This window comes from Prunus dulcis, chromosome 2 (genome assembly GCF_902201215.1).
Source record: "Prunus dulcis chromosome 2, ALMONDv2, whole genome shotgun sequence".
Classification (NCBI taxonomy): Eukaryota; Viridiplantae; Streptophyta; class Magnoliopsida; order Rosales; family Rosaceae; genus Prunus; species Prunus dulcis.
In genome coordinates this window covers 21,609,490-21,631,835 of record NC_047651.1, presented here as the reverse complement: position 1 = coordinate 21,631,835, position 22,346 = coordinate 21,609,490, and the positions used below count along the sequence as shown (strand labels likewise).

Here is a 22,346-nt window from a genome sequence, read left to right as displayed (position 1 = left end):
GTGGACCCATAAATCCTGCATCAAATGGGAAAAAGAGGTATTTCATAACATTTATTGATGACTACAGTCGGAAGACGTGGGTATATTTCTTGCAGGAAAAATCAGAAGCATTTTCAACATTCATTAGAGAGCAGCCATGACTTCTGGATCACTAAACGCAGACATCAGTTCAGGGTCATTCAATATTTTGCTAAAATCAACATTTCTGGGCACCCCTCCTGGTGTGCTACCAGGGAAACCCCCAGGCGCACCACCCCTAGGCGAACCTCCAGATGCACCTCCAGATGCTCCTCCTGGAAAGCCACCACCCATGCCTGCTGGGAAGCCACCAGGCATGCCCCCTGGAAACCCTCCACCCATGATCTGTTCGAAACACTTTGATAGGCTTTCCCACATCATGCAAAGGATAACTCTCTTCAAACCATTTCTAATGTGTATTATGCTCCTGCCTTAAAAACCAATTTGCTTAGCATTGGCCAGCTGCAAGAGAAGGGCTATGTGATCACCATCAAAGAAGGCACTTGTGAGATCAGTGATCCAAGAAGAGGAACGATTGCTCAAGTGGAGATGACAAAGAATCGATTGTTTCCTTGGTCAATACAAAAAGATGTTCAAGCTTGTCTGACTGCCAAGGTTGAAAATATGGCGTGGCTTTGGCATTTCCGATATGGTCATCTCAATTTTAATGGTCTGAAGACATTGCACAAGAAGAATATGGTAACTGGTCTCCCAGAAATTGATTCTCCTGCTCAAATTTGTGAAGAATGTATGATCGGAAAGCAGCATCGTGAGTCCTTTCCAAAAGAGAATGCCTGGAGAGCTCAGCAACCTTTGGAGCTGGTTCATTCCGACATATGTGGACCCATAAATCCTGCATCAAATGGGAAAAAGAGGTATTTCATAACATTTATTGATGACTACAGTCGGAAGACGTGGGTATATTTCTTGCAGGAAAAATCAGAAGCATTTTCAACATTCAAAAGCTTCAAAGCTCGTGTTGAGCATGATGTGGGAAAGCCTATCAAAGTGTTTCGAACAGATCGTGGTGGAGAGTTCAACTCACAAGAGTTTTCTGATTTTTGTGATGTCAATGGTATTCGAAGACAGCTCACTGCAGCGTACACACCACAACAAAATGGTGTATGTGAGAGGAAGAATCGCACAATTCTAAACATGGTTCGCTGCATGTTGGCCAAGAGAAACATTCCAAAACTTTTCTGGCCAGAGGCGGTGAATTGGAGCATTCATGTGTTGAATCGAAGTCCCACTCTAGTTGTCAAGAATATGACACCTGAGGAAGCGTGGAAGGGACACAAACCAGCAGTGGATCATTTTAAAATCTTTGGCTGCATAGCCTATGCTCATGTCCCTGACAAGAAGAGGAAGAAATTGGATGACAAGGGTGAGAAGTGTGTATTTCTTGGGATTAGTGACCACTCAAAAGCCTATAAGTTGATAAATCCTGTCACAAAGAAGATCATCATCAGTCGAGATGTGGTGTTTGATGAAGACAATGCGTGGGATTGGACTGAAAATGGCACAGGACACAAGCAAATTCCTGTAAGCTTTGATGAAGAAAAAGACGCTTTAGGGATTGCAGAGCCACTGCAATCCTCTAACACTCCAACCACTGAACTAAATGAGGTGCAACCATCTAGTCCACGACCATCACGCACAAGGAAAAGGCCTGCATGGCTGCAAGATTATGAGGTCAGTGGAATTAATTGTGATTCTGAAGAAGAACTCAGTCATTATGCCTTATTTTCAGATTGTGATCCTGTGTCATTCCAAGATGCTGTCCAAGAATCAAAATGGCAGAAAGCCATGGCCGAGGAGATCAAGGCAATTGAGAAAAATAAAACGTGGGAATTGACATATCTTCCCCAAGGACAGAAAACCATTGGTGTCAAGTGGGTCTACAAGACGAAGTTCAATGAAAATGGAGAAGTTGATAAGTACAAAGCACGCCTAGTTGCAAAAGGCTACAAGCAAGAGTATGGTGTTGATTACAAAGAAGTCTTTGCTCCCGTAGTGAGACTTGATACCATTCGTTTGGTTCTTTCACTTGCTGCACAGAATGCTTGGCCCATCTTTCAGTTAGATGTGAAGTCCGCCTTCCTTCATGGCGATCTGCAGGAGCAGGTATATGTAGACCAACCCCCTGGTTATGTGAAGCAAGGGCATGAAAATAAGGTATATAAGTTGAAAAAGGCATTATATGGACTGAAACAAGCACCCCGAGCTTGGTACAGTCGTATAGATGCTTATTTTTTGAGGCAAGGTTTTCAAAAATGCCCATATGAGCATACACTGTTTATAAAAATTGGAGATGAGGGGAAGATACTCATTGTATGCTTATATGTGGATGATTTGATCTACACAGGAAACCATGAGGCCATGTTTGATGATTTTAAGCATTCTATGATGAATGAATTTGACATGTCAGATTTAGGATTGATGCATTACTTTCTTGGCATTGAAGTGGTACAATCTGTTGGTGGTATTTTTATTTCACAGAAAAAATATGTCCAGAGTATTTTGGACAGGTTTGAAATGCAGAATTGCAACTCAGTTGGTACTCCAACTGAACTGGGATTGAAGCTGACTAAGAATCCTGGAGGAAAGAAAGTTAATGGTACGCTATTCAAGCAAATTGTTGGCAGCCTCATGTACCTCACAGCAACCAGACCTGACATAATGCATGCTGTAAGTCTTATTAGTCGGTACATGGAAAATCCAATGGAGTCTCACCTTATGGCTGCAAAAAGGATATTCAGATATTTGCAAGGGACTAAGGAGTACGGAATTTTCTACAAGAAGGAGAAGATGTCTAATTTGTTGGGTTACACTGATAGTGATTATGCAGGTGATCCAGATGATTGTAAAAGTACATCAGGCTATGTGTTTATGATGGGGACAGGAGCAATATCATGGTCTTCCAAGAAGCAGCAAATTGTTACTCTCTCAACCACAGAAGCTGAATTTGTGGCTTCAACTACATGTGCTTGTCAAGCCATATGGTTGAGAAGATTACTAGAAAAATTATACTTCCAGCAGCAAGGTCCTACTCTTATTTACTGTGACAACATCTCAGCAATCAAAGTTGGGAAGAATCCTGTTCTACATGGAAGAACTAAGCACATCCATGTGAGATTTCATTTTTTGCGTGATCTTTGCAAAGATGGAATCATTGATTTAAATTATTGCAAGAGTGAAGATCAGATTGCAGACATTATGACCAAGCCACTCAAGTTACCCGTGTTTGTGAAGTTGAGGAATTTGTTAGGGGTGTGTTCCAGGAAGGATCTTGTTTAATGGTGAAGCAGCAGCAGCAACAACAAAGTTACTTGGAGACTCTTTCTAAACTGAAGTCTGAAGAACGTTCGGTTTAAGGGAGGGTGTTAGAAATTATTTATGTTATTTGTAATTCAATAAACGTGGGTTCCTATGTTTTAGGAAATCAGTTGTGGTTTACCTATTCAATAGGAGTGTTCTAGTTGTGGGATAAGTCTGTTAGTATTGGTAGTAGTGGGAGACGTCTGTTAGTGTTGTTTGTAGTGGGATGTTTAGTTGTTCATTCCATTATCTGAGTCAGTTAGCTTGTACGTATTATTTAAGCTGTGTTTCAGTCAATCAGAATTCACTTCAGTTCAACAAAAGCTTTCTATCTCAGGTTATTTGAGTTTTCTAAATTTCCAACATATTAGTCTCGCCTACAATGTTCACAAATGTTTGTTTCAGGAGAGAGAAGTCTTTGCAAAATTATACAGAAGATGAACATAAAACCTTCATAGTCAAAGGGTAAATTCTTTTTAGCAGAACCTTTACAAGGAAATCTAAAGCTAACCAGTTACATTAATTTGGCTTCAATACTCACTGTTGCCACTTCTAAATTCGGGATACATTCTTGATTTATATCTTTGCCTGTGACTGCAGACCTTGACATATCACATAAATCTCTCTTGATGATGGTCTTGTAGCTTTAGGCCTCAACAATGATCCCTTTCTAAACAGTGGTTTGCAAATCCGGCTGAATTCTTTAAGACAAACAGACAGAAGACAGTAAAAAAAAAAAATATCCCAACACAATTTTATGAAGCAAGTACCACTAATGTTACCCAAAAAGGGGGAAAAAGAAAGGATTTAGAAAAAGAACCTTGAACATCCTCGCTCTCTAAAAGCTTTATCACAAGATGGCCTCCTCTTCGCAATACACCATTAACATCTGAACTTGTAATTGCCCCATCATTACTTTCCTCCATTTGAATTTCATTTTTGGGATGAGCTAAGGCAGCTCCACCAACAGCCAAATCCAGTGCTTGCCTGCCTAACTCGAGTGATAAAGCTGCATCTTTACTTGTGATCCCAGAAACGAGGGGACACATATCTGAGAGTATCACAGAAAACCCTTTCTGCTGCACAAAGACAATGGCAAAACCATAAATCTTTTTGCTCCTACATCATGCTTGCCTAGACAAAAACTAAGGTTGGTTTTTTATAAGTTGGAAATTCATGGAAAGATTTTTCAATCTTAAAATTTTGCAAGGAACCAAGAAATGATCTGTTTCACACATTCAAACATCCTGAAACGGGGTTAGAGGAGAACAAAATCTTAAATTAAAAGAACAGCAAGACGAGTTTTTGGGAATATTTGAATTGTACCCACAAGCGAAAGACATGAAATAGCACAAGCATTTTGATCCGTTGAAACAGTTAATAACTGTTAACATAAGCTTTAAGAAGCCTATACTGCAATACCTGTGGAGAGAGTTCCCTGACTTGGGCTTTGGGGAGTTTCATCACGTCAGCACAAACAGTTTGAACCCTCGAATCACAGTGAGCAGCTGGAACCTTCACCTTCTGTTCTGCACATTCCACATTTCACAACCTGGTTATTTTATCTGAAGTATTGAACAAACAAATCAAGCACGGAAATATAACTAAAAAGTGAACAAAAAATGAGACCTTGAGATCAATCCCAACAACAAGACCACCACTTTTTACAGGACCCAAGCTCTGGCAAGCCACCTGCCAAAATTACAAAACCCAGAAATTCCATGAGACTATGCCTGCAAATATGTATGTGGAATTAAAGTTTGGATTTTGAAATGAAAAAGGGACCTGAAGCCAAGCACCAGGAGCACAACCAAGGTCCAGAACAGAGGAGCCAGGTGTTATGAGCTTGTACTGCTTCTGTATCTGAAGTAGCTGCTCAAAAAATGGGTGGATCAGTAGCAATTGAAGCCAGCAATTTTTGGGTAAATACGTAACTCAATCAATACCTTGAAGGCGGAGCGAGCCACATAACCCAGGCGTTGAGCCTCTCTGTAGAAGAAATCTGGTTTTCCTGCCCCACTCATCTTACCCCTCCTCTCTCTTCTGCTTTCTTCTTCTCCAAAAACGTTATAAAACCCTAAACCCCAACCCCATCAGAGATATAAAAAATTATTATTATTTTTCTTTGGTAACCAAGTTTTGGTGGTAAATGTCGGTAGCTTTTTGTTTGATATTAGAATTGTGAAATAATAATAAGGTGTTTGTTTTTGTCCCACATCGACCGAATGAGAAAGGGTGCGTTGCCTGGGGATGTATAAAAGAGGAACGAGACCCGCTTTACAAAGCATCTTTGCGCTTGGGGCAATGACGCAGCTTATGAGGTTCTAACCGAGGCGCGTCTATTGCTGGTTGAAAACTATTTCCAAACCCCCTCTTAGGCCTGGGTTCAGCCCTGTGCCTTCGAGAATTTCTGGAAGGGCTCCCTTCGGGGTAAAGCCCTACAATTCTGAGTTTTAAAATTTTATTCAATGTTTTGAAATTTGGCAATATATTTAATTAATTTTACATAAGAGGTATTTAATTAAGAGATATTTAGTGATATATCCATTTCTAGCACTAATATTATAAATAAACCCTACACAATTGAATTCCTATAAACAAACTCAAAAAAAACCCAAAAAATGATAGCTAGCCTTATTGAATTTAATATTGATTATTAAATTACTTTGATGCCCTATTGAGTGCTTTGGGTATTTTTATGGAATTTTGGGGTTGAGCTTGTTTTAAGAAATTGATGGCAGTTTTGTAATTTATAAGAAGTTAAAAGCTTTTTTGTTATGTTGTAAATAGGCTTTGGGTGTGTTTCTAAAGTCCATTTTATATAGGGTATTTTTATAATTTGGGCCCCCATATTGGGTATAATAGTGAATCTCCCTTTAATTAATCCATTACCTTAATTAACAACAACAAATTATGTACATTAGAAGACAATCTAATAACAACTCTAACAAGCAGCCCTCCAAGAAGAAAGAGCATAGCCAATGCGCCCTTTCCATCCAAGCAGCAGCCACTGGCTGTCTTCATCCATTACAAAATCTTTATGGTAGCATGATTGCAGCTTGTCCTTTGCTATCTTCACAATCTCCTGATTCAAAGGAAGTTGTGTAAACCCAGCCCTCAGATTCCTCACCTGCCACTGCTTGTATCTCTGGTCTCTCGATCCTCTCTGAACCCTCGCACGCAATGACATTCATTGCCTGCCGACCAAATATCTCCCTCTCAATAAGCATCCTCTCCGGAGCATCATGGGGGACATTTGTCTCAAGCATATCGAACATTGTAGAAAAGTGGAAGAGAGCCTCCCGGAATCTTGTGAGAAAGAACGGTGCACTGTAGGATCCGTTAACAATCGCCAGCGTGAAGACATCTGGATTGATCTTCCTGATCAGTTTTAAAACCATATCTTTCGGACTTTCGACCATCACAGTCTCATCAAGTAGTCTTCTTAATCTGTGCACAGAATTTACAACAAGCACCTCATCACGATCAATTTTGAGATCCTCAATTTGAATGGTGTCCCACGTTTGTGCTATTGCACTGAATTCAAATGGAACTTTATAAGTTTCTGCATAGTTTGCTAAGCGCTGTCCAGTCTCCTCAACCATTTCTGCAGGTCGGAAACCTGGCTGTGGAAGATCAATCCCAGTAATCCGGAGCTTTGGAGGTCCACCGGGCCTAGAAGAGAGATTTTGTATGAGGCTAGGCCATTGAAAACCATAATGGATGCCAAAATCAATTATGTGGAGCCTTGTTGCTTTCTCAGCTACATTCATTATTGTCTTATTTGAGAAGAAATTTGATAGCTTCTTAAATGGACATGCGTCAAGATAAAGATGGTAAGCCTTCAAGACATCTGCAGCTAATGCTGGCTTGGTTATAAGGTCTCTGCAAATCGGAGTACCATATCCAGCCATGCGTGCCTCAAGACCATCAGCAAAATAGTGAGCTAGTCTCTGCATCGCATCTCCCATAGGAGAAGAATGCTGTCTGATCTGCTTAAGTAACTCATTGCCAGTCCTCTCATCATTAGCTGCAACAGCTTGTGCACAAAGCGTTAGAAGAGTTCTCAAATCCACCACATCCTTTTTACTTCCCTGCCTCTTTCCGCGGGCTTTTCCACCACTTGACCCCTTTGATTGACCATTCTGTTGTACAATCTTGATTGTCCGATTCTGCAAAGTTTCACGGAGAGCAGATTCTCCTTGTCCACAGTTTAGCAAATGCCTGTCAAACATTTCCGAACTCACTGTTGATTCAGTGTAAACTGCTGATTGCTTGTTACTCTTCCCCCCTTCTAAACTCACATCCTCATGATAAGGATTCTTCTTTCCCCTTGACCCATCAGAAGAGTACTCATTCTTCTTATCTACCTTAACTACCATACCTATAGCCTCTGCCTTGCCCTCTTTACGTGACAACGTGTTACTTTCAAAATCAACATTCAGACTATTAGCATTTGGAAGAAACCTACTCGCTTCTTCAAAGCCTCTTTTAAATTGCATAACCAACTCAGTCTCATTAGAAAATTCAGGATCTCTAAGAATGCTCAACGGGGAATCCGCAAACCCATCTACAACATTACCAGTTTCATTTGATGGTGCATGGAATGGTAGAGAAGTGGACTGAGAGGCAACATGCAGGGACTTATATTCGAGCAAATCACAATCCCTAATGCTTCTGGCACTGCCAGAGGTAGTACTGTTATAACTGCAATGCAACGGATGACTTTCATGGTTGTGATCAGCATAATGAATCAGGTCGCAAGGAGGAGAAGAAGAATTCTCTTGAAGAAGCTCATAATATGATTGCTCTGCAGCGTGAAGTGCTGCAGACTCCTGATACATTTCAATTTTTTCTTCCATATCTTCTTCCATAAGCATTTGGCTAATGTACTCGAGAACTACGTCACTAAAATCAGATTCCTCGGGTGAATCTTCATCCGGGTACATGCTCAAGGCTGGGGCCAAATTACTAGAAATTGGACCGGGAGGCACAAAGAGGGTACTTGCACAGTTTTGATCAAGAAATTAACTACTGTTCCAGATTCCAGTAACTAGATTCTGATTGATAAGGCTGAGAGAGTTTCATTCCTCAATTCCAACAACTCATTACTAGAACCATAAAATCCACTCCAAGATTGGTCCATGATCATTGAGATTCCAAGTACAATTCACAACACTAACGACCCAAAAGCTCCAATATGCTTCAATTTTGTCTATATCTCAGCTTTTTCCAGACTAACCCATTTAGAGTATCAGATTTCTGCATGCATCAAGACCCAGAAAAATTAAACCTACAGGACATGTATAAATACATAAACCCACAATTGTTACAGTTTGAGTCACAGTTTCTATTGAAAAATGGTTGAACGAAAAAAAAAAATACAAATAAAAAGGAAGAGAAATCGCCATAGTTCATTCATTTGTTGTAGCACAATGATTTAAGAATTCAAAGAAGCTGATAGATAAAGAATAAGTACCTGAACTTAGGCCCCTGTGAGAGAACTAGAAAACTAGAGAGAGGGAGAGCAACCCAGCTTCACTATTGCTCGTGAAAGAGACTGTTGCCAATGCCATTGAAGCTGATTAAGATTCGAGTTTGTGCCTTTTATTTTTAAGTTTATAGTGGGGAAGGACAATCTCTGCCGTCAAATGTGATTATTTATCTATCAATTTAGGACACTTTTTATCATAAAAAATCCAAGTACAATGACAATATGAATCATTCAAAACAGGAAAAGAGTGAAAGTTGACAGTTCGATTATTGGTCGACTTTCAATTTTGTAGTTTTCAATCTTAATCTAAAATAGTTATCTCGCAAATGTGAATAGATCACAATAGTATATTCTTCGTGGGTAAAATGTTTATATCGTTCTTGGAATTTTAGCAACACTTACAAAAGGACAAAAGCATAGGCCAAAAACAGAATGTAGCATGTGGACCAATTTATATCTTCAATCATTTTCAGTCGGTTTTTATAGTTAGGCTTATCTAATACTTCCTAAACTCTTGGCTTTTGTGATTACAATGAGGAGATCAAATTCTTAGAAGCCCCTTTATAGTGCCCATTAAGGAAAGTTGTTTCAAGAATGGTTAGGGTTCAACTTTTGATTTGGGCCTTCTTGTTCTACATTTGAGGTTTTAGGTCAACTTTTAGACATTTGCTTTCTTGTGATAATTGCTGACCAATACAGCATACGTAGGTAAGGGGGCGAAAAGAGGTTGAGAAGTAAAGAACTCACTAATGTTGAGATTTGGACTAAATGCTCCCTCATGAAATGCCTTGAGTTCAAATTCTAGTATTCGTGTAATATATGTGAGTTTAGTATGTTATCGTCCCTCTTAATAAAAAAAAAAATAAAAGTTTACAAGTAGATTACAAACTTGACAGGTAACCCAACTGGATAGATAGAATTCTTTGTTCATTTAAGCATGTGCTTGGGCACGTGCCAAATGTGCTAGTATGTCAGATAATAACTAATAGAGCCACCCGCATAAAATTTATAAAAAAAAACTAATAGAGCCTCCAATTTAGTTGGCAATTTGTACAAAAATATCATATAACTATACTTTAATACTCAGTCCAACAGAAAGGTGTTAATTATACGCAACCCCAATCATGCAGCCATCTTTGAAACAAAGACCTTTGATGGACTTCCAATGAAAGTTACCAGCATCACATGACCGTCTCGAAATTGGAGCTGACTGAGAACTTGACAGTATGGCAATTGGGAAACAAGTGAACAATCATGAATAAATATGGATATATTGAGAAAAATTCATGTGCCAAGCATCATATCTAGATCATGGTTATGGCACTGAAACTCAAAAAACATTGACAGAAGCAGCAAGAAAAAATTGAGCCGCAGAAGAGGACAATAAAAGAACTTTATTCATGTTGATGTTCATTCACATTTCTACATTTCATATCATCATGAAATAAAATCAATTGAATTAAAACAACTGTGAGTTCTGTTAGACTGATGTTTATTCCGACGAACCATTTACATTTGCCGACCTCCTCAGACAGAGACGCCGGCAATGAATCATACTGTGGGTGTGAGGATTTTTACACAAATTTAGGTCATTTGTACATTTGTCTTCTTTCCCTGTTTGTCAACTTTTCCTGTTTTCTACATCATACAATCGGATACCTTTCAGCTCCATGTCTTATCAGTCGGGGCCTCTGTAATCTTCATAATACCGCCCTGATGCTTGCCATGTTGCTTAGCTTGGTGTTGGCACCAGTAAGAATGGGCAGCCAATACTCTGTCCAAAAGCTCCTGAGGAACAGGCTCTCCCCTTCTTTGCTGAGGAGAGATTTTTGCAGTGTGAACTAAGGTTTTCCATTTATCCTGCATACAACCACAAAGCACATTAAGTCCAACATAAATCATGTAACTTGTGCTTTTCCAGAGAAGTGAACGCAAAACTCTGTAGTCAATCTACTAATTCATAAATAAAATAAGTAAAAATGATTTGAGCAATGTAGGACGAGATTAGTCCGCAACAAGAAGTCACATCTGAAGCTAGTCATGAAAAAATTTAAAGGGTATGATTGTACATCTTTCATGAAAAATATACTAAGAAAATTCACCTACAAAATAACCAATCTTTCATATGGACCCAACAAATTGTAAGGGTTTGGGAATAAAAATTGAATACCATAAATATTTCTACTGTGCATTTTCAAAGTTTCTGGTATCCTTTTACTACGATAATAATTAAACAAAATTTACCTTCAAGTCCACATATGTTCGATGATCTGCATTCTCAAATGCACGCAATTTAACATCACGCCACCTGCAGATTCAGAATATTGTTAAAGCACTATGTATCCTTCAAAAGGAAGCATACATCTCCGTACTGATCCTGTTTAAGTGGTAAAGAACATCACACCTTCCAGTTCCAAGTTCCTCAACTGCCTGCACCAACGCTTCAACTTCTGACACAGAGAATGGTCTCCTGGTTCGACGCTGTACAAGCTCAGATCGCTTAGTTTTTTGGTTCACAGGAACTACAGCTAGTGGCTCCATGCTCATTTCTGGAATAGCAACTAGTGCCTGGGATTCCAGCATTGTTTTGTTGGTCAATATGTCAATATGAGAGGAAACCAATTCATGATTACTTTCAGGAAGACTGCCTGAATGGGTTAGAGGTGGGGGTTCAGATAACGCATCAGACATCAGAGAGTCTAAGACAGGTGTGCCTGGGGACCTGAAACAATAATGCAATATTAGCTATAATGAGAACTGACAGAGTGCATATGCGAAAAGCTATCACTCAAGTCAAATAGAGCAGAACCATAATCCAAAATATTGTCCTATCAATTGTAATTAAAGGTTAACATATTTTTCCACATATTAATCATAAAAGAATCATTATACAAAATTGCATTAATTAGAAATTCATGGGAACAGAGAAAAATTGCCTTCCTGACCTTTAATATTAAAACAAATTAAATAAGACATAACAGTTCTAATTCCTGAGAAAAGCCATCCACCATTAATTGTTCTAATATTAAAACAAATTAAATGAGGCATAACCAGCCTTAAAAACATTGGTATAAGTGACAATAGACTTAAATAAATACATAAAAGGAAAAGTCAAAAAATTCAGTAAATGAAAATACCATTTCAGCATCCATTTAACATATCAACAATGGTGAAAAAAAAAAAAACTTGACCCCTTTGGGCTGCAAAATAGAAAAGTGCTTAAATGGCCAATCAAATCAATTCCAACTTTAGGTCTTCTCACAGAACATCAGAATTACCTGGTCAACAGCACCGAAGTCTCACATGATAATGAAGGAGGAGGATCGCCAGAACACAAAGATGGAGGAGCTTGCACAAGACTAGGCTCCAAAGTAAAACCCAGAGAATCCAAATTGTCTTTGCAAGAAATTCCGGTCTGCAGTAGAGTTCTGTTGTCATCTCTAACCTTTTTCCCATGAACAAGTACTCCAACACTTAATCCACCTCTAAGTATGGAATTCACTGCCTCCATGACCGTCCTCTGTAAAATGTTGTAAAACAAATGTATAATATTTAGGCCCAGAAGTGACAAATAGTCAGCAACTACTTGCTAAAATAAAACCCAAACAAGCATATTCCATGCCATTGTTAACAGGAAGAAGAAAAACCTACAAATTGTACACTAAGAAAATGAGTTTTGTGGCCAGTGCAAGTATGAAAGAAAATTGGGCTGAGTTAATACCTTCAAAGAACCGACAGTTTCAGTTTCTGGGACCTCAATGAAAAGCTCTGGTACCCTAAAGGATTTGATTCTGAATTTCACTGTCCAAGAAAACATAATGCACCATGATACTGATTAAACACAATCAAATAAAATGTGCCTGTGCACCAAACCACCAAAAGCTTTAACTACCATGAGATTCTTTGGAATGGGAAGATGCTTGATGACCTATAACTGAAGCTGATACCCCGTTTTCTGCACAGAACAACCATTAAACAAAATGAATGCCACAAACCCTTAAATCCCAATGGTACATATAGGAACAGTAGCAAAGTAAAGAAGTAGGAAAGTATGCCAATGTTACATACCAGCAGGACCACTTTTGTTTCCGTTATCAGGTGAATTAGAAACACTTTCACCACTGAACCCTCCATCAGAAGTCACTACTGAGCTCCGGTCAACCAATTTCCTCCTCTTATAAAGAGTGTCGAGTTGAGATCTTTCCCGGCTGTATAAGGTTTTCCTTTTGTGATAAATAGGTTTTATTCCCCCATCTAGGAAAACCAAGAACATAAACTAAACATTAAAAAATAATTAGCGTGAATTTATGACTCATACGCACACACAAGTTTGGAGAAATATGAGGCTAACCTAATCAAAGCACTAATCAGCCACTTACCAAATCTGTAGTGTTCACAATCCCTTAATTTTGGAGCCACTTTCCAGTACTTGGATGTCAGTAATTTCCTTATTCTTCGGTCTCCAATACGGGGTGAAGGCCTAAAGACCTTCACCTTGTTGCTAGGTTTATTGCACCTAGAAATGTTTTCGTCATCATCTCTACTACCTAATTCAATATCATTCCTATGCCTGGAAAAAGAAGCATTAGGAATAGGATCCCTGAACAATGACAATTTGACATTATTGTCTCCATTGAGCATTGCAGGATATTTTGCATGCAATTCAGTTGGATTCTTGGAACTGCATGGGTTAGCCCTAGTCAAAGCTCCAGTTTCTAATCGCTCACTATCTTTCTGTACTTCAACTCCATTTGCTACATTACCATAACAGGACTCCCCAATACCCTGGAAGCCTCCCTCTACTTTACTGGAATAACTTTGAAATATGGGCCTGCTACTGCAAATTACAGACTTCATATGACCTCCAGCTTTCGCTGAGCTGTCAGAATTTGTAATAACTGAAGTGTGTTCCAAAACAGTATCACTCTCGGCATGCGGAAATTCTTTGAGAATAAACTTCCGGTTGATGTTTTGGGAGGTCAGCTCTAGAGAAACACTTTCTTCAGAGCTTCCCTGATCAAGGCACTCTTCTTTTAGAGGTTTATGCCCATCTTGTCTTTCCTGCTTAACATCTTTGCCAAAGGCAGGCTTCGAATTTCCTTCAGAAGCATTACTAGAGGCAGAAGAACTTGCACTCTCCTGCAATAACTTGCCAGCTAATGAAGCCAGTAATTCAAATGCACAGATCTGCCCATTGTCAACCGACTTCTTATGTGGGCCCCTCCTCTGGAACAAGAAACCAAGATTCGTGAATTTAATACGGGCTTAATCATCCAAAAAAAAAAAAGGAAAGAAAAAGGTCAAAAAAAGACAATCCTAGAATTTCGGAGAACACTTACTCTAGCTGATCTGGGAGCTCTAGGTATAGAAGGCACCTGGAAGCCATCAAATCCAAAATCTAGCCTCTTCTTCAACACCATATCTCAAGCTTACATGGCAATTTGAACTCATCAAACACAAAGAAGCATCACCCTGGCATCCTCTTCACTGTCAACAGATTTTCATTTTATAGAAAAAGAATACGTGTCAGACTAAGCTTGACGGAAAATTGTGGTTACATAATTGAAACACAATCTTATCTGTCCCAAAAGGAAGACAATCATCAATTCAGAATACTAGATCAGACTACTATATTGCGACTACTATAATAAAATCCAGCAACAATATCAAAGTAGTGTTTTTTTTACTTTGCTACACATATTAACTAAAATAAATAAATATAGCAAGAAATTCTAGGCTGCCTCCATGATCAGTAATGTAAAACTCATGATTGGCCATCAAGGTCTCCAAGCACCCAACCAGCCTCTGGGTGTAAGCCTACTCCTTTCCACAATTTATCAGAAATCAAACAGATCACTGAGATTGATTGTTTACCAAAATCCAATTTGGAAAATTACTTGAGAGACTTGACAAATGAAAACGTAATAAAAAGAAAACGAATCTGTTTCCCAGTGAATCAAATACCAGATCTTAAAACCCTAAACAGATCTTTTGAAAAGAAAATTCCAGGTAATTAGACAGACTATATCAGCCATAAATTGGACCCAAATTGGGAAGTCATGACCCCAGTCACGTCTGAAACTAGTTGCTTAAGACAGCGAGGAACTTTTCTTTTTTTTTTTGGTCGAAGTTGCAATTCATTGCAAAACCCCAAAGGGGTAGAGAACAGTACAAACAAAGCCGAGCAAAAGCACCGGCTAGAAAACTAACAGAAAACAAACAGGAACAGATCTAGCTGAACCAGTACAGTATAGCATGAAGATCATGTTCCCGAGCCAAAAACTAAAACAGCGAGGAACTTAGAAAGGCAAATTGCATTCAAATTCATAAACCCAAAACCCAGTAAACGAAATCCATGTTGAACAAAATGAATACATAATTTGAAGAATTCCAAATGAAATCCAATTCAGCAAAAGCAATTACAATTCAACGCCAATTAGGATCTTCCATCTATAATATTCTTCACGCAGAGATGAATTCAAAACTAAAAATAAAATCCCATAAACCTCAGATCAACAAAAATGGACTCCATGCAAAATGAAAAGGATGATTCTGATCATGATCACCAATTCTCAATCAAACCCAATTCAGCACAACCAAACACGGCCTATATTCCAATATCAGATCCCGATCTCAATCAGAATTTCAAATTGCATGCATGTAGCGAACACCCAATTGCTCAAAATTCGAATATACATGATAAAGCCGAAGCAAAACCTATCAGTAATTAACCACAAACGAGGCAGAATTCTCAACAACTGAACCCAAATTGCATCACAGAAAATCCCAGCAGAAATCAAAGAAAGAAAACCAAAATCCAACAGAGAGACTTGATTTACTCACCCCTTGGACAAAGATCTTCTGGGTAAAACTGAAAACAGCATATTTACAATTTTTCAGGGAAAAAACAGAATTTATGGGAAATGTGTAAGAGATCTGGGAGAATTAGAATTGAGAATTGAGCAAAATAACTCTGTATTATTTAATATATAATATACATATAAATGTATATGTATGTTTCTCTCTCTCTCTCTCTCTGAAAAACCCAAGTCCCCAGAGGTTGATTGATTGTATATACAAAAACCATGCAAAACAGTGGCTTAAACCCCTTCTTATAAGTCTATGGTTTTCTGACCACAAAACCGGGCCAGCCAGTAAAAGGGCATTAATGTCCGGGTAATTGCAGGTTGCCTTAAACCTCTTCCTTTCCTTGTTTTCTCTCCTTTGTGTTGGACCAGTTCTTCTCCTTCTTCGTCTTCTTTCTGTATCCACGAGGTGATGGAGCTGTCTTGCCACGTGGACCTCCCTCTCTCTCTCTCTCTTACGAAACCCACGTCAGATTTTCTTTTTAGGATAAGGAAAAAAATTGCACAAATTAATATTTAGGAGGAGATACAGAATTTCAATGAACAAACACTTGTGATGAACATACCATTATTAATGTTGAAAGGTAAATTTTACCTTTATAATTTGGATGGAATATATGGAATCGTAATACTATATCCGCATGCAACGTAATGTTATTGTCATGTGTGATAATTTTTTTTCAAATAAAAGTATATTTTTTTTGGTATATTACATTTATCGTATTTTACTAAATTTTATTTATCAAATAATGCGATAGGTAGTATTCATGTTTTAGCTCAATATGAACTTCATGTGTTTCTAATAAATAAGATGCTAACATTGTATTGGTACACTATTTGGTTAGTAAATAACTTCACAAATTTGGTTAACCTAACAACATGCTTTTATTTGAAAAAAATTATCAAGTGAAATTTAACCAACGGGATCTAACTAAGTAAAAAGAGAGCTAACATGTTTCTTCAGCTTCTTAAAACAACCCCTTTGCTTTTTACCAGCTAGAATAAGTGGCACAATTAAAATATTAACAACAAAACAAACAGTATCTAAAAAATTAAACTCAATAATGGTAACGAAATTATTTTATTTATCACTCGAGATCCATGGATCTGAAAATATTAGAATATTAAAATTAATATAATGAAAGAGTTGATCACCTTGGACCATGCCCCACATCTCTCTCTGTAATCATGTGATCAATAGATTCATAAACTCGGAACTTAAAATATCATATGGCAATTGGAGTCACCGCAATCATGCATGATTTTAATATTCCAAAGTAATTAAATGTCTAATCAAATTACGAAAATACACATTAAACCAGTGTTAGCATCAGCCAAGATCCCTTAATTCATAATTATTTTTAAGTAACCTATCCTACTACATGGGTTGCCCACTTGCTTATATAATAACAGTCAGTTAGTGTTTTCCTAAGCAACAGCTTTGATGGTTTATCCACTATTGATCCAAGGATCTAGCTCCAAAATCCTGTCAATATTATTATTTAGCTTTCCTCTGTTTCTATAAAATAAAATAAAACAAGTTAGTATACCCTTCAAAGATATAGTATTTAATTGTTCATGTATCAATATTTACTAGTTACTAGCTATTGTTCTAATGATATTTATGTATTTTTCAATATTTAAATAGGCACCAAGTTTGAACGTTGATTGAAAATTTCGTTAGTGAGGCACTAACATTGTTTTTAGAGAATATATTTAATATGGGGAAGTGAGTAAATAAAATGAATCTAATAAATGTTTCAGTTGTGTCACTCAATACAGGTTATAAGTATGAATAACTTAATATTGTACTACAAACAACTAAAAGTAGAATATCTACAATAAATAGCTGTGGATGTCATATTAGATAAAAACCCTTCTGAATGAGTTTATTGGGCATGCATGATTCACTCTTAGCAGATGTTAAATTAAAGTGAGGTTTACTATTATAGGTTTATATCAGAGTAGTTAAATTAAAGACAATTTCAATTTAAAGTCGAATTTAAATAGTGGTCTTACTTTTAGCGTGTTACACAAGAGAAACGATTAAGAACAACTCAATTTGTGTTAAAGTCAGTTGCTCACAAATCAAAAGTCTAAAATTAGTTAAACGATAACAAAAATGAAAGACCACACGACTAATTAAGATTAGGAGGAGTTGACAAGTGGAATTTGTGTGCACTTTTTACACGACTTGTCCCGAGTCGCAGTCGGGTATGTCATAAGCATGGATGATGTTGTAGTTGTAATGGAAATGGATGAGGCAAAGAATATTTGACGGCGTGAGTTACAAAGGGGATTGATTGGTGGTTTCGCAGCCCTTTTTACAAAAAAAGAAAAAGAAAAAAAAGAAGAGATTTATGTGTGTGTGGTGCTTGGAAAGGCCTAGAAGATACCGAAATGAGTGGCCAAATGTGGTTCGCGGTTATCCCGTCAAAACTGTCTGCATTATCAGTTTTCTGACACGCTTTGTTCGCTTCGTTCGCTTCGTTCAAGAAATGCAGTGACTGTCCAATCACGCCAAGTGTCATGTAACCGGTCACCTTCCCTTTTCCTACACGTGTCAGTCGCATTTCTTCTTTGAAAAAAATGTTTTATTTATTTATTAAATGAGGTTAAAAACTTTTTGGGTTTGACAGGTTGGTGGCAAATAGTGGATTGGGTATGGTGTCCTAGAGTTTGGGCTTCACCTACCTTTTTCTTCTTCTTTTTTTCCCTTTTTTTTTTATAAAATGATGGGCTTTCATATGTACTTTATTCAATGTTACGTGTGATGTAAGCAAGTCCCATATTTGTGACTGTGACAATGTCTTAATTACATTAACAAACCAATAACGAACCGACACGTAGCCACTTTTATGGTTTTATAACATATAATCAGAACACAGTAATTCTTATTAATCTATATTAATGGTAAAACCCGTACTATTAAATTGCTAATTTTTCTTATTTTTAGGATGGAAAACTTTGTCTTTGATAATTATAATTTAGCGATAAAGTCAATCATCTGTTATGAATGGGGATAATTGTCAATTTACATAAAGACAAGTAAATTAGTTAAGTACGCAGACTACCCACAAACAAAATTTTAATTAAAGGGTTAATTAAATGATAAATGGTTGATTTGGAACAAAAGTCGAGTTGTGTTGTATTTCTTCAAAAAATAAACTCGGAAAAAAAAAATTGTGTGAATGCAAACATGCATTTACCAAAGGTTAAGGGCAAATGTGTATTTAGAATGAAGGAAGGAATATTGCAAACCAAAATCATTAAAAGGAATTGATGCAGATTAGAGAATAAATAAAAATAAAAATAAATATGTATAATGCGCAGGGCAAGAACATATGCCTATGTTATCCCCGCCAATGCTTAAAGCTAGCTGTCCTCCCACACCCTATGAGAGAGAGAGAGAGAGAGAGAGAGAGAGAGAGCTAATATTAAAACAAAGGGTGGCGGGTGGGCGGCTGCCAGCATATGGAGATAAACTATACAGATAAAATTTCCATGAGAGCAAAAGTATGGCAAATGTTATTGCCCATTCCTTCAATTCCATTACTCTTTTTTTAATTTTCCATATCACTCCGGCATTTGTAAGGCAAAGAAGAAGAAGAAGAAAACATTATAGTTACTCCTATGCTTCTCCGACAAGGATCATGTGTGGTTTCTTGAAATCTTGAATCATGTGCGCATAAAAATCATTAGGAATTCATTGCACATATTATGTTACGTAACTTGTTATTAGTCTCCCACTAATCCAATGAATGCTCCCCCATTAATTCGTGGGCTCTTCACTTTTAGGAAATGACACGTGAAGCATAAGAAAATATCAAAGAGAACGCTAATGTTAGTTGTCACATAAAGAAAAGGATTGTGTTTAGTACAACTTACTTTAAAAGTTCGTTATTGTTTTAAGAATAAACTACCTTAAGTTAAAAGAAAATCATAAGTGTAACGAATGAATCGTACACACACAAATAAAAAGGACCTCTCTAGTCATGCACGAGCCCACAATGATCCCACTCTAATGCATGTGTCTGCCTTTGTTTGTGTAGGTGGCTCTAGATTTTATGAAATGTTTCTCTATGAGGTTGTGTAGTTTTGAAATCTAACGAGCCCAAACCAACGCTTGACCATCACGGTGAGTTGCTTCATAGTCGAGGGCTGTTGTTATGTTCTTGAAGCTACCTAAAAACATCGTTGGGCTCAAATTGGGGGAGGTGGGCTATTGGGCTCCACAAATTCCTTCATCTGTCAATTTAAATATAGCCTTACAAGATGCAAGGGAAACTCATGGATAAGTTTTGCAATGGCTCTATAATTTCTTTCTCCTAATTAAGCTAGACACTCACTCACTATGTACACTAATTACAGACCAAACTACATTAATCACTTAATCTTAAGCCAAAAGCAAGAACTACCGTGACGACATCTTTCGTTGAATGATTCTTCCCGTAAACGAAAATTACTCAACAGCATTATTTTTGAAGGAAATTAAATGGTTTTACTCATTTTCATTTCATGATCATCAAGATTTTATATTTGTAAGTAAATCTCAATTTCTCAAAGCTTCAACGCTTCGTATAGAAGGGGAATTCCATCATTCTGGTCATCTCCAACTCCCTGTTATAGCCATAGCTATCAGCATATATGCATGTGCCACAGAAGTAAATGTCAAACCCAGGTTGACTGACCTCTATGTAAAATCAAATTATTGTTAACCTAAAACACGTATTAGCGACTTGATTATATAATATTGATTAATACATATATACTCTTGGCAGCAAAGCCATGTGGACCATGTGCTTGCATTGCGTAGAGCAGAGGCTATAGCTCTCTCATGCATGCTCATCAATGAATGTTGACATATATGTATAATTTGCAATAGGTAATATAAAAATACACAAAAATGTTTCATTTCCTTCTCAACGTGCCCAATTGATATTTAATAAGAGTATAACTAAATTGACCCCGTCGGCCAAAAATACGAAAAAATATGAAAACTCTTACATTAATATAATATTGATTGGGGATATGTCATGACGATTAAAATATGAAAACTCTTACATTAATATAATATTGATTGAGGGTATGCGTGGTGAGAGTGGTCAATTTTTTCCTAAACTTTTGTTAATTAAAAAAAAAAATTTGGGGAAAATGATTTGTAATTTGGGCCTTTTGCCCTACAAATGAGGGTGGTAGTTAAGATTAGTTGACGTGGTAGTTAGTCTTCATGGAGCTTAAAGTTGTCATAAGCTCTTGGGGGGTCAACAATGTTGGTTGAAGGCACTTGGGACCCTCCTTGAGAGAGAGAGAGAGAGAGAGAGAGAGAGAGAGAGAGAATAAAGTTTCGAGTACGAAAAAAGAAGAACGTTGGAGATATGATTCTAAATTTGCTTGCTTGAGAAACTTGGAATTTTTTTGATGGTAGGGGCTTTGCGTAAAACTAAATGGAACCTAGATATGGTTACATGTTTTTTTTTTTTTTCATGTAAAGAGGGGACATGAAAATAGTAGGTCTACGAAAGATGAGGCAAGATTTCAACCAAAGCATCATGATGAACTTTCAAATTGTAAGAAATTTTGATTAGGCCAATTTGTTCCTCTATAAACAAGCACTGTAATTTTTGCAACAACCACACATGGCTTTTGGGTGCCATTTTTCGCACACTGAGTGATGAAATTGTTTGCTACGAATCCCACAAACAAATTTGAATATTTAATGACTTGGTTTCATGCATGCAAGACCAAAGACATTATGCTCTAATTCATCATGATTATTATTCTTTAGTGTATAATGGAATGTACCAAACCTTCAAGAAACGTATTCAACTTTTTGGGATTGGGTTATTATACACTCAACCATGAATTATATAGGAATTGCTTGTCAATAGAGAAACAATAAATTACGTATTGTGAGCGACAGTGAAATTCACATGCATCAACAGTTGATAATAATTCATACAGTATTTATATATCTCTTACCCAATTACAAGCATGACATGCACAACCATTTACAATCCCATTTCCTTCATTAGCATATCTCATAATCATTTGAACTAATTAGGCTTTTAATTGAAGTAAAATTCTGATCAAATGAGTAACATACCCTGTTTTTCCAGAAAACCAAAATTTCAGCTTCTCTCACTCTCTCTCCAACAATTTTAATAATTAATTTCTACTAGCTAGTAGCTACTTGGGTGATGGAATTAAAGAAGTTTCAAACTTAACGCAATCACAGGCAAAATAAACAACATCAACATCCATCCCAGCTTCAAAGGGAGACCAATAATGTCATATGCTATAGCTACCTAGCCAGGCCATGTGTCTTTGCTGACTTGACTTTCTCTTCTTCTCTCTAGCTGAGTCATACAAATCCACATACACAAAACACAAAGGAAAGGGGTAGAAAAACAGTTTTGGTACAGCATTTCACATGCATTGAGATCAAGCTTCATGGGACAAAATCCAAAACTGGGTGACTGGGCGAGGGGTTTGGTGGTGTGTTGTTCAACAGCTAAATAATTTGCAATGACGTGGTGAATATCTCTCTTAGATTTGTTCATGGACGAATTAAACTCTTCTTCTTTCTCTCTGTCTCTCTGTCTCTCTCTCATCCCAAATCCTTAATGCAAAAAGCAGTAAAGCATACC

The 22,346-nt window shown here is 37.4% G+C and overlaps 4 protein-coding genes and 1 non-coding gene across 7 annotated transcripts; 1 reads left to right on the top strand and 4 right to left on the bottom strand.

The window, feature by feature from the left end:
• Nucleotides 1-3,774: 3,774 nt before the first annotated feature.
• Nucleotides 3,775-5,461, bottom strand: LOC117619337 (ribosomal RNA large subunit methyltransferase E). Of its 3 annotated transcripts, none has more exons than XM_034349264.1 (6): nt 5,283-5,461; nt 5,122-5,208; nt 4,966-5,028; nt 4,759-4,860; nt 4,157-4,415; nt 3,775-4,037 (listed from the first exon to the last, which is right to left on the bottom strand). In XM_034349264.1, exons 1-6 carry the CDS (start codon nt 5,358-5,360, stop codon nt 3,913-3,915), a joined length of 714 nt encoding a protein of 237 aa, XP_034205155.1. In that variant the 5' UTR covers nt 5,361-5,461; the 3' UTR covers nt 3,775-3,912. The 3 variants fall into 3 exon arrangements, with proteins under 3 accessions (XP_034205155.1, XP_034205157.1, XP_034205156.1); XM_034349266.1 differs by having other exon boundaries at nt 3,775-4,030; XM_034349265.1 differs by having other exon boundaries at nt 4,157-4,412.
• Nucleotides 5,462-5,622: 161 nt separating this feature from the next.
• On the top strand, nt 5,623-5,774 carry LOC117620404. Its single transcript, XR_004584745.1, has one exon. It is a non-coding gene; the product is annotated as a U4 spliceosomal RNA (small nuclear RNA).
• On the bottom strand, nt 5,625-6,360 carry LOC117618375. Its single transcript, XM_034347957.1, is given in 3 exon segments — nt 5,625-5,733; nt 5,735-5,811; nt 6,229-6,360. Coding segments are annotated over 3 exon segments (267 nt in total). The 3' UTR covers nt 5,625-5,675.
• LOC117619336 (scarecrow-like protein 14) lies at nt 6,251-9,116 on the bottom strand. The gene is made up of 2 exons (XM_034349262.1): nt 8,816-9,116; nt 6,251-8,598 (listed from the first exon to the last, which is right to left on the bottom strand). The coding sequence occupies exon 2, from the start codon at nt 8,283-8,285 to the stop codon at nt 6,375-6,377; it is 1,911 nt and encodes a 636-aa protein (XP_034205153.1). The 5' UTR covers nt 8,286-8,598; nt 8,816-9,116; the 3' UTR covers nt 6,251-6,374.
• A 1,089-nt stretch (nt 9,117-10,205) lies between these two features.
• Nucleotides 10,206-16,065, bottom strand: LOC117617856 (telomere repeat-binding protein 3-like). The gene is made up of 10 exons (XM_034347453.1): nt 15,674-16,065; nt 14,170-14,317; nt 13,210-14,056; nt 12,899-13,084; nt 12,723-12,785; nt 12,552-12,631; nt 12,109-12,350; nt 11,235-11,552; nt 11,075-11,138; nt 10,206-10,690 (listed from the first exon to the last, which is right to left on the bottom strand). Exons 2-10 carry the CDS (start codon nt 14,248-14,250, stop codon nt 10,493-10,495), a joined length of 2,079 nt encoding a protein of 692 aa, XP_034203344.1. The 5' UTR covers nt 14,251-14,317; nt 15,674-16,065; the 3' UTR covers nt 10,206-10,492.
• Nucleotides 16,066-22,346: the final 6,281 nt, after the last annotated feature.

Bases quoted from the DNA above. Each gene is read 5' to 3' on its own strand.
- LOC117619336 (XM_034349262.1), bottom strand. From the start codon at position 8,285: ATGTACCCGGATGAAGATTCACCCGAGGAATCTGATTTTAGTGACGTA.
- LOC117617856 (XM_034347453.1), bottom strand. From the start codon at position 14,250: ATGGTGTTGAAGAAGAGGCTAGATTTTGGATTTGATGGCTTCCAGGTG. The intron at 13,085-13,209 runs GTAAGTGGCTGA...TGGTTTTCCTAG, and splicing joins TTGTGAACACTACAGATTTG to ATGGGGGAATAAAACCTATT. The intron at 11,139-11,234 runs GTGTGATGTTCT...CTGAATCTGCAG, and splicing joins GAGGAACTTGGAACTGGAAG to GTGGCGTGATGTTAAATTGC.
- LOC117619337 (XM_034349264.1), bottom strand. From the start codon at position 5,360: ATGAGTGGGGCAGGAAAACCAGATTTCTTCTACAGAGAGGCTCAACGC. The intron at 4,861-4,965 runs GTCTCATTTTTT...TGTGCAGAACAG, and splicing joins TTGTTGGGATTGATCTCAAG to AAGGTGAAGGTTCCAGCTGC. The intron at 4,416-4,758 runs GTATTGCAGTAT...GTCTTTGTGCAG, and splicing joins TCAGGGAACTCTCTCCACAG to CAGAAAGGGTTTTCTGTGAT.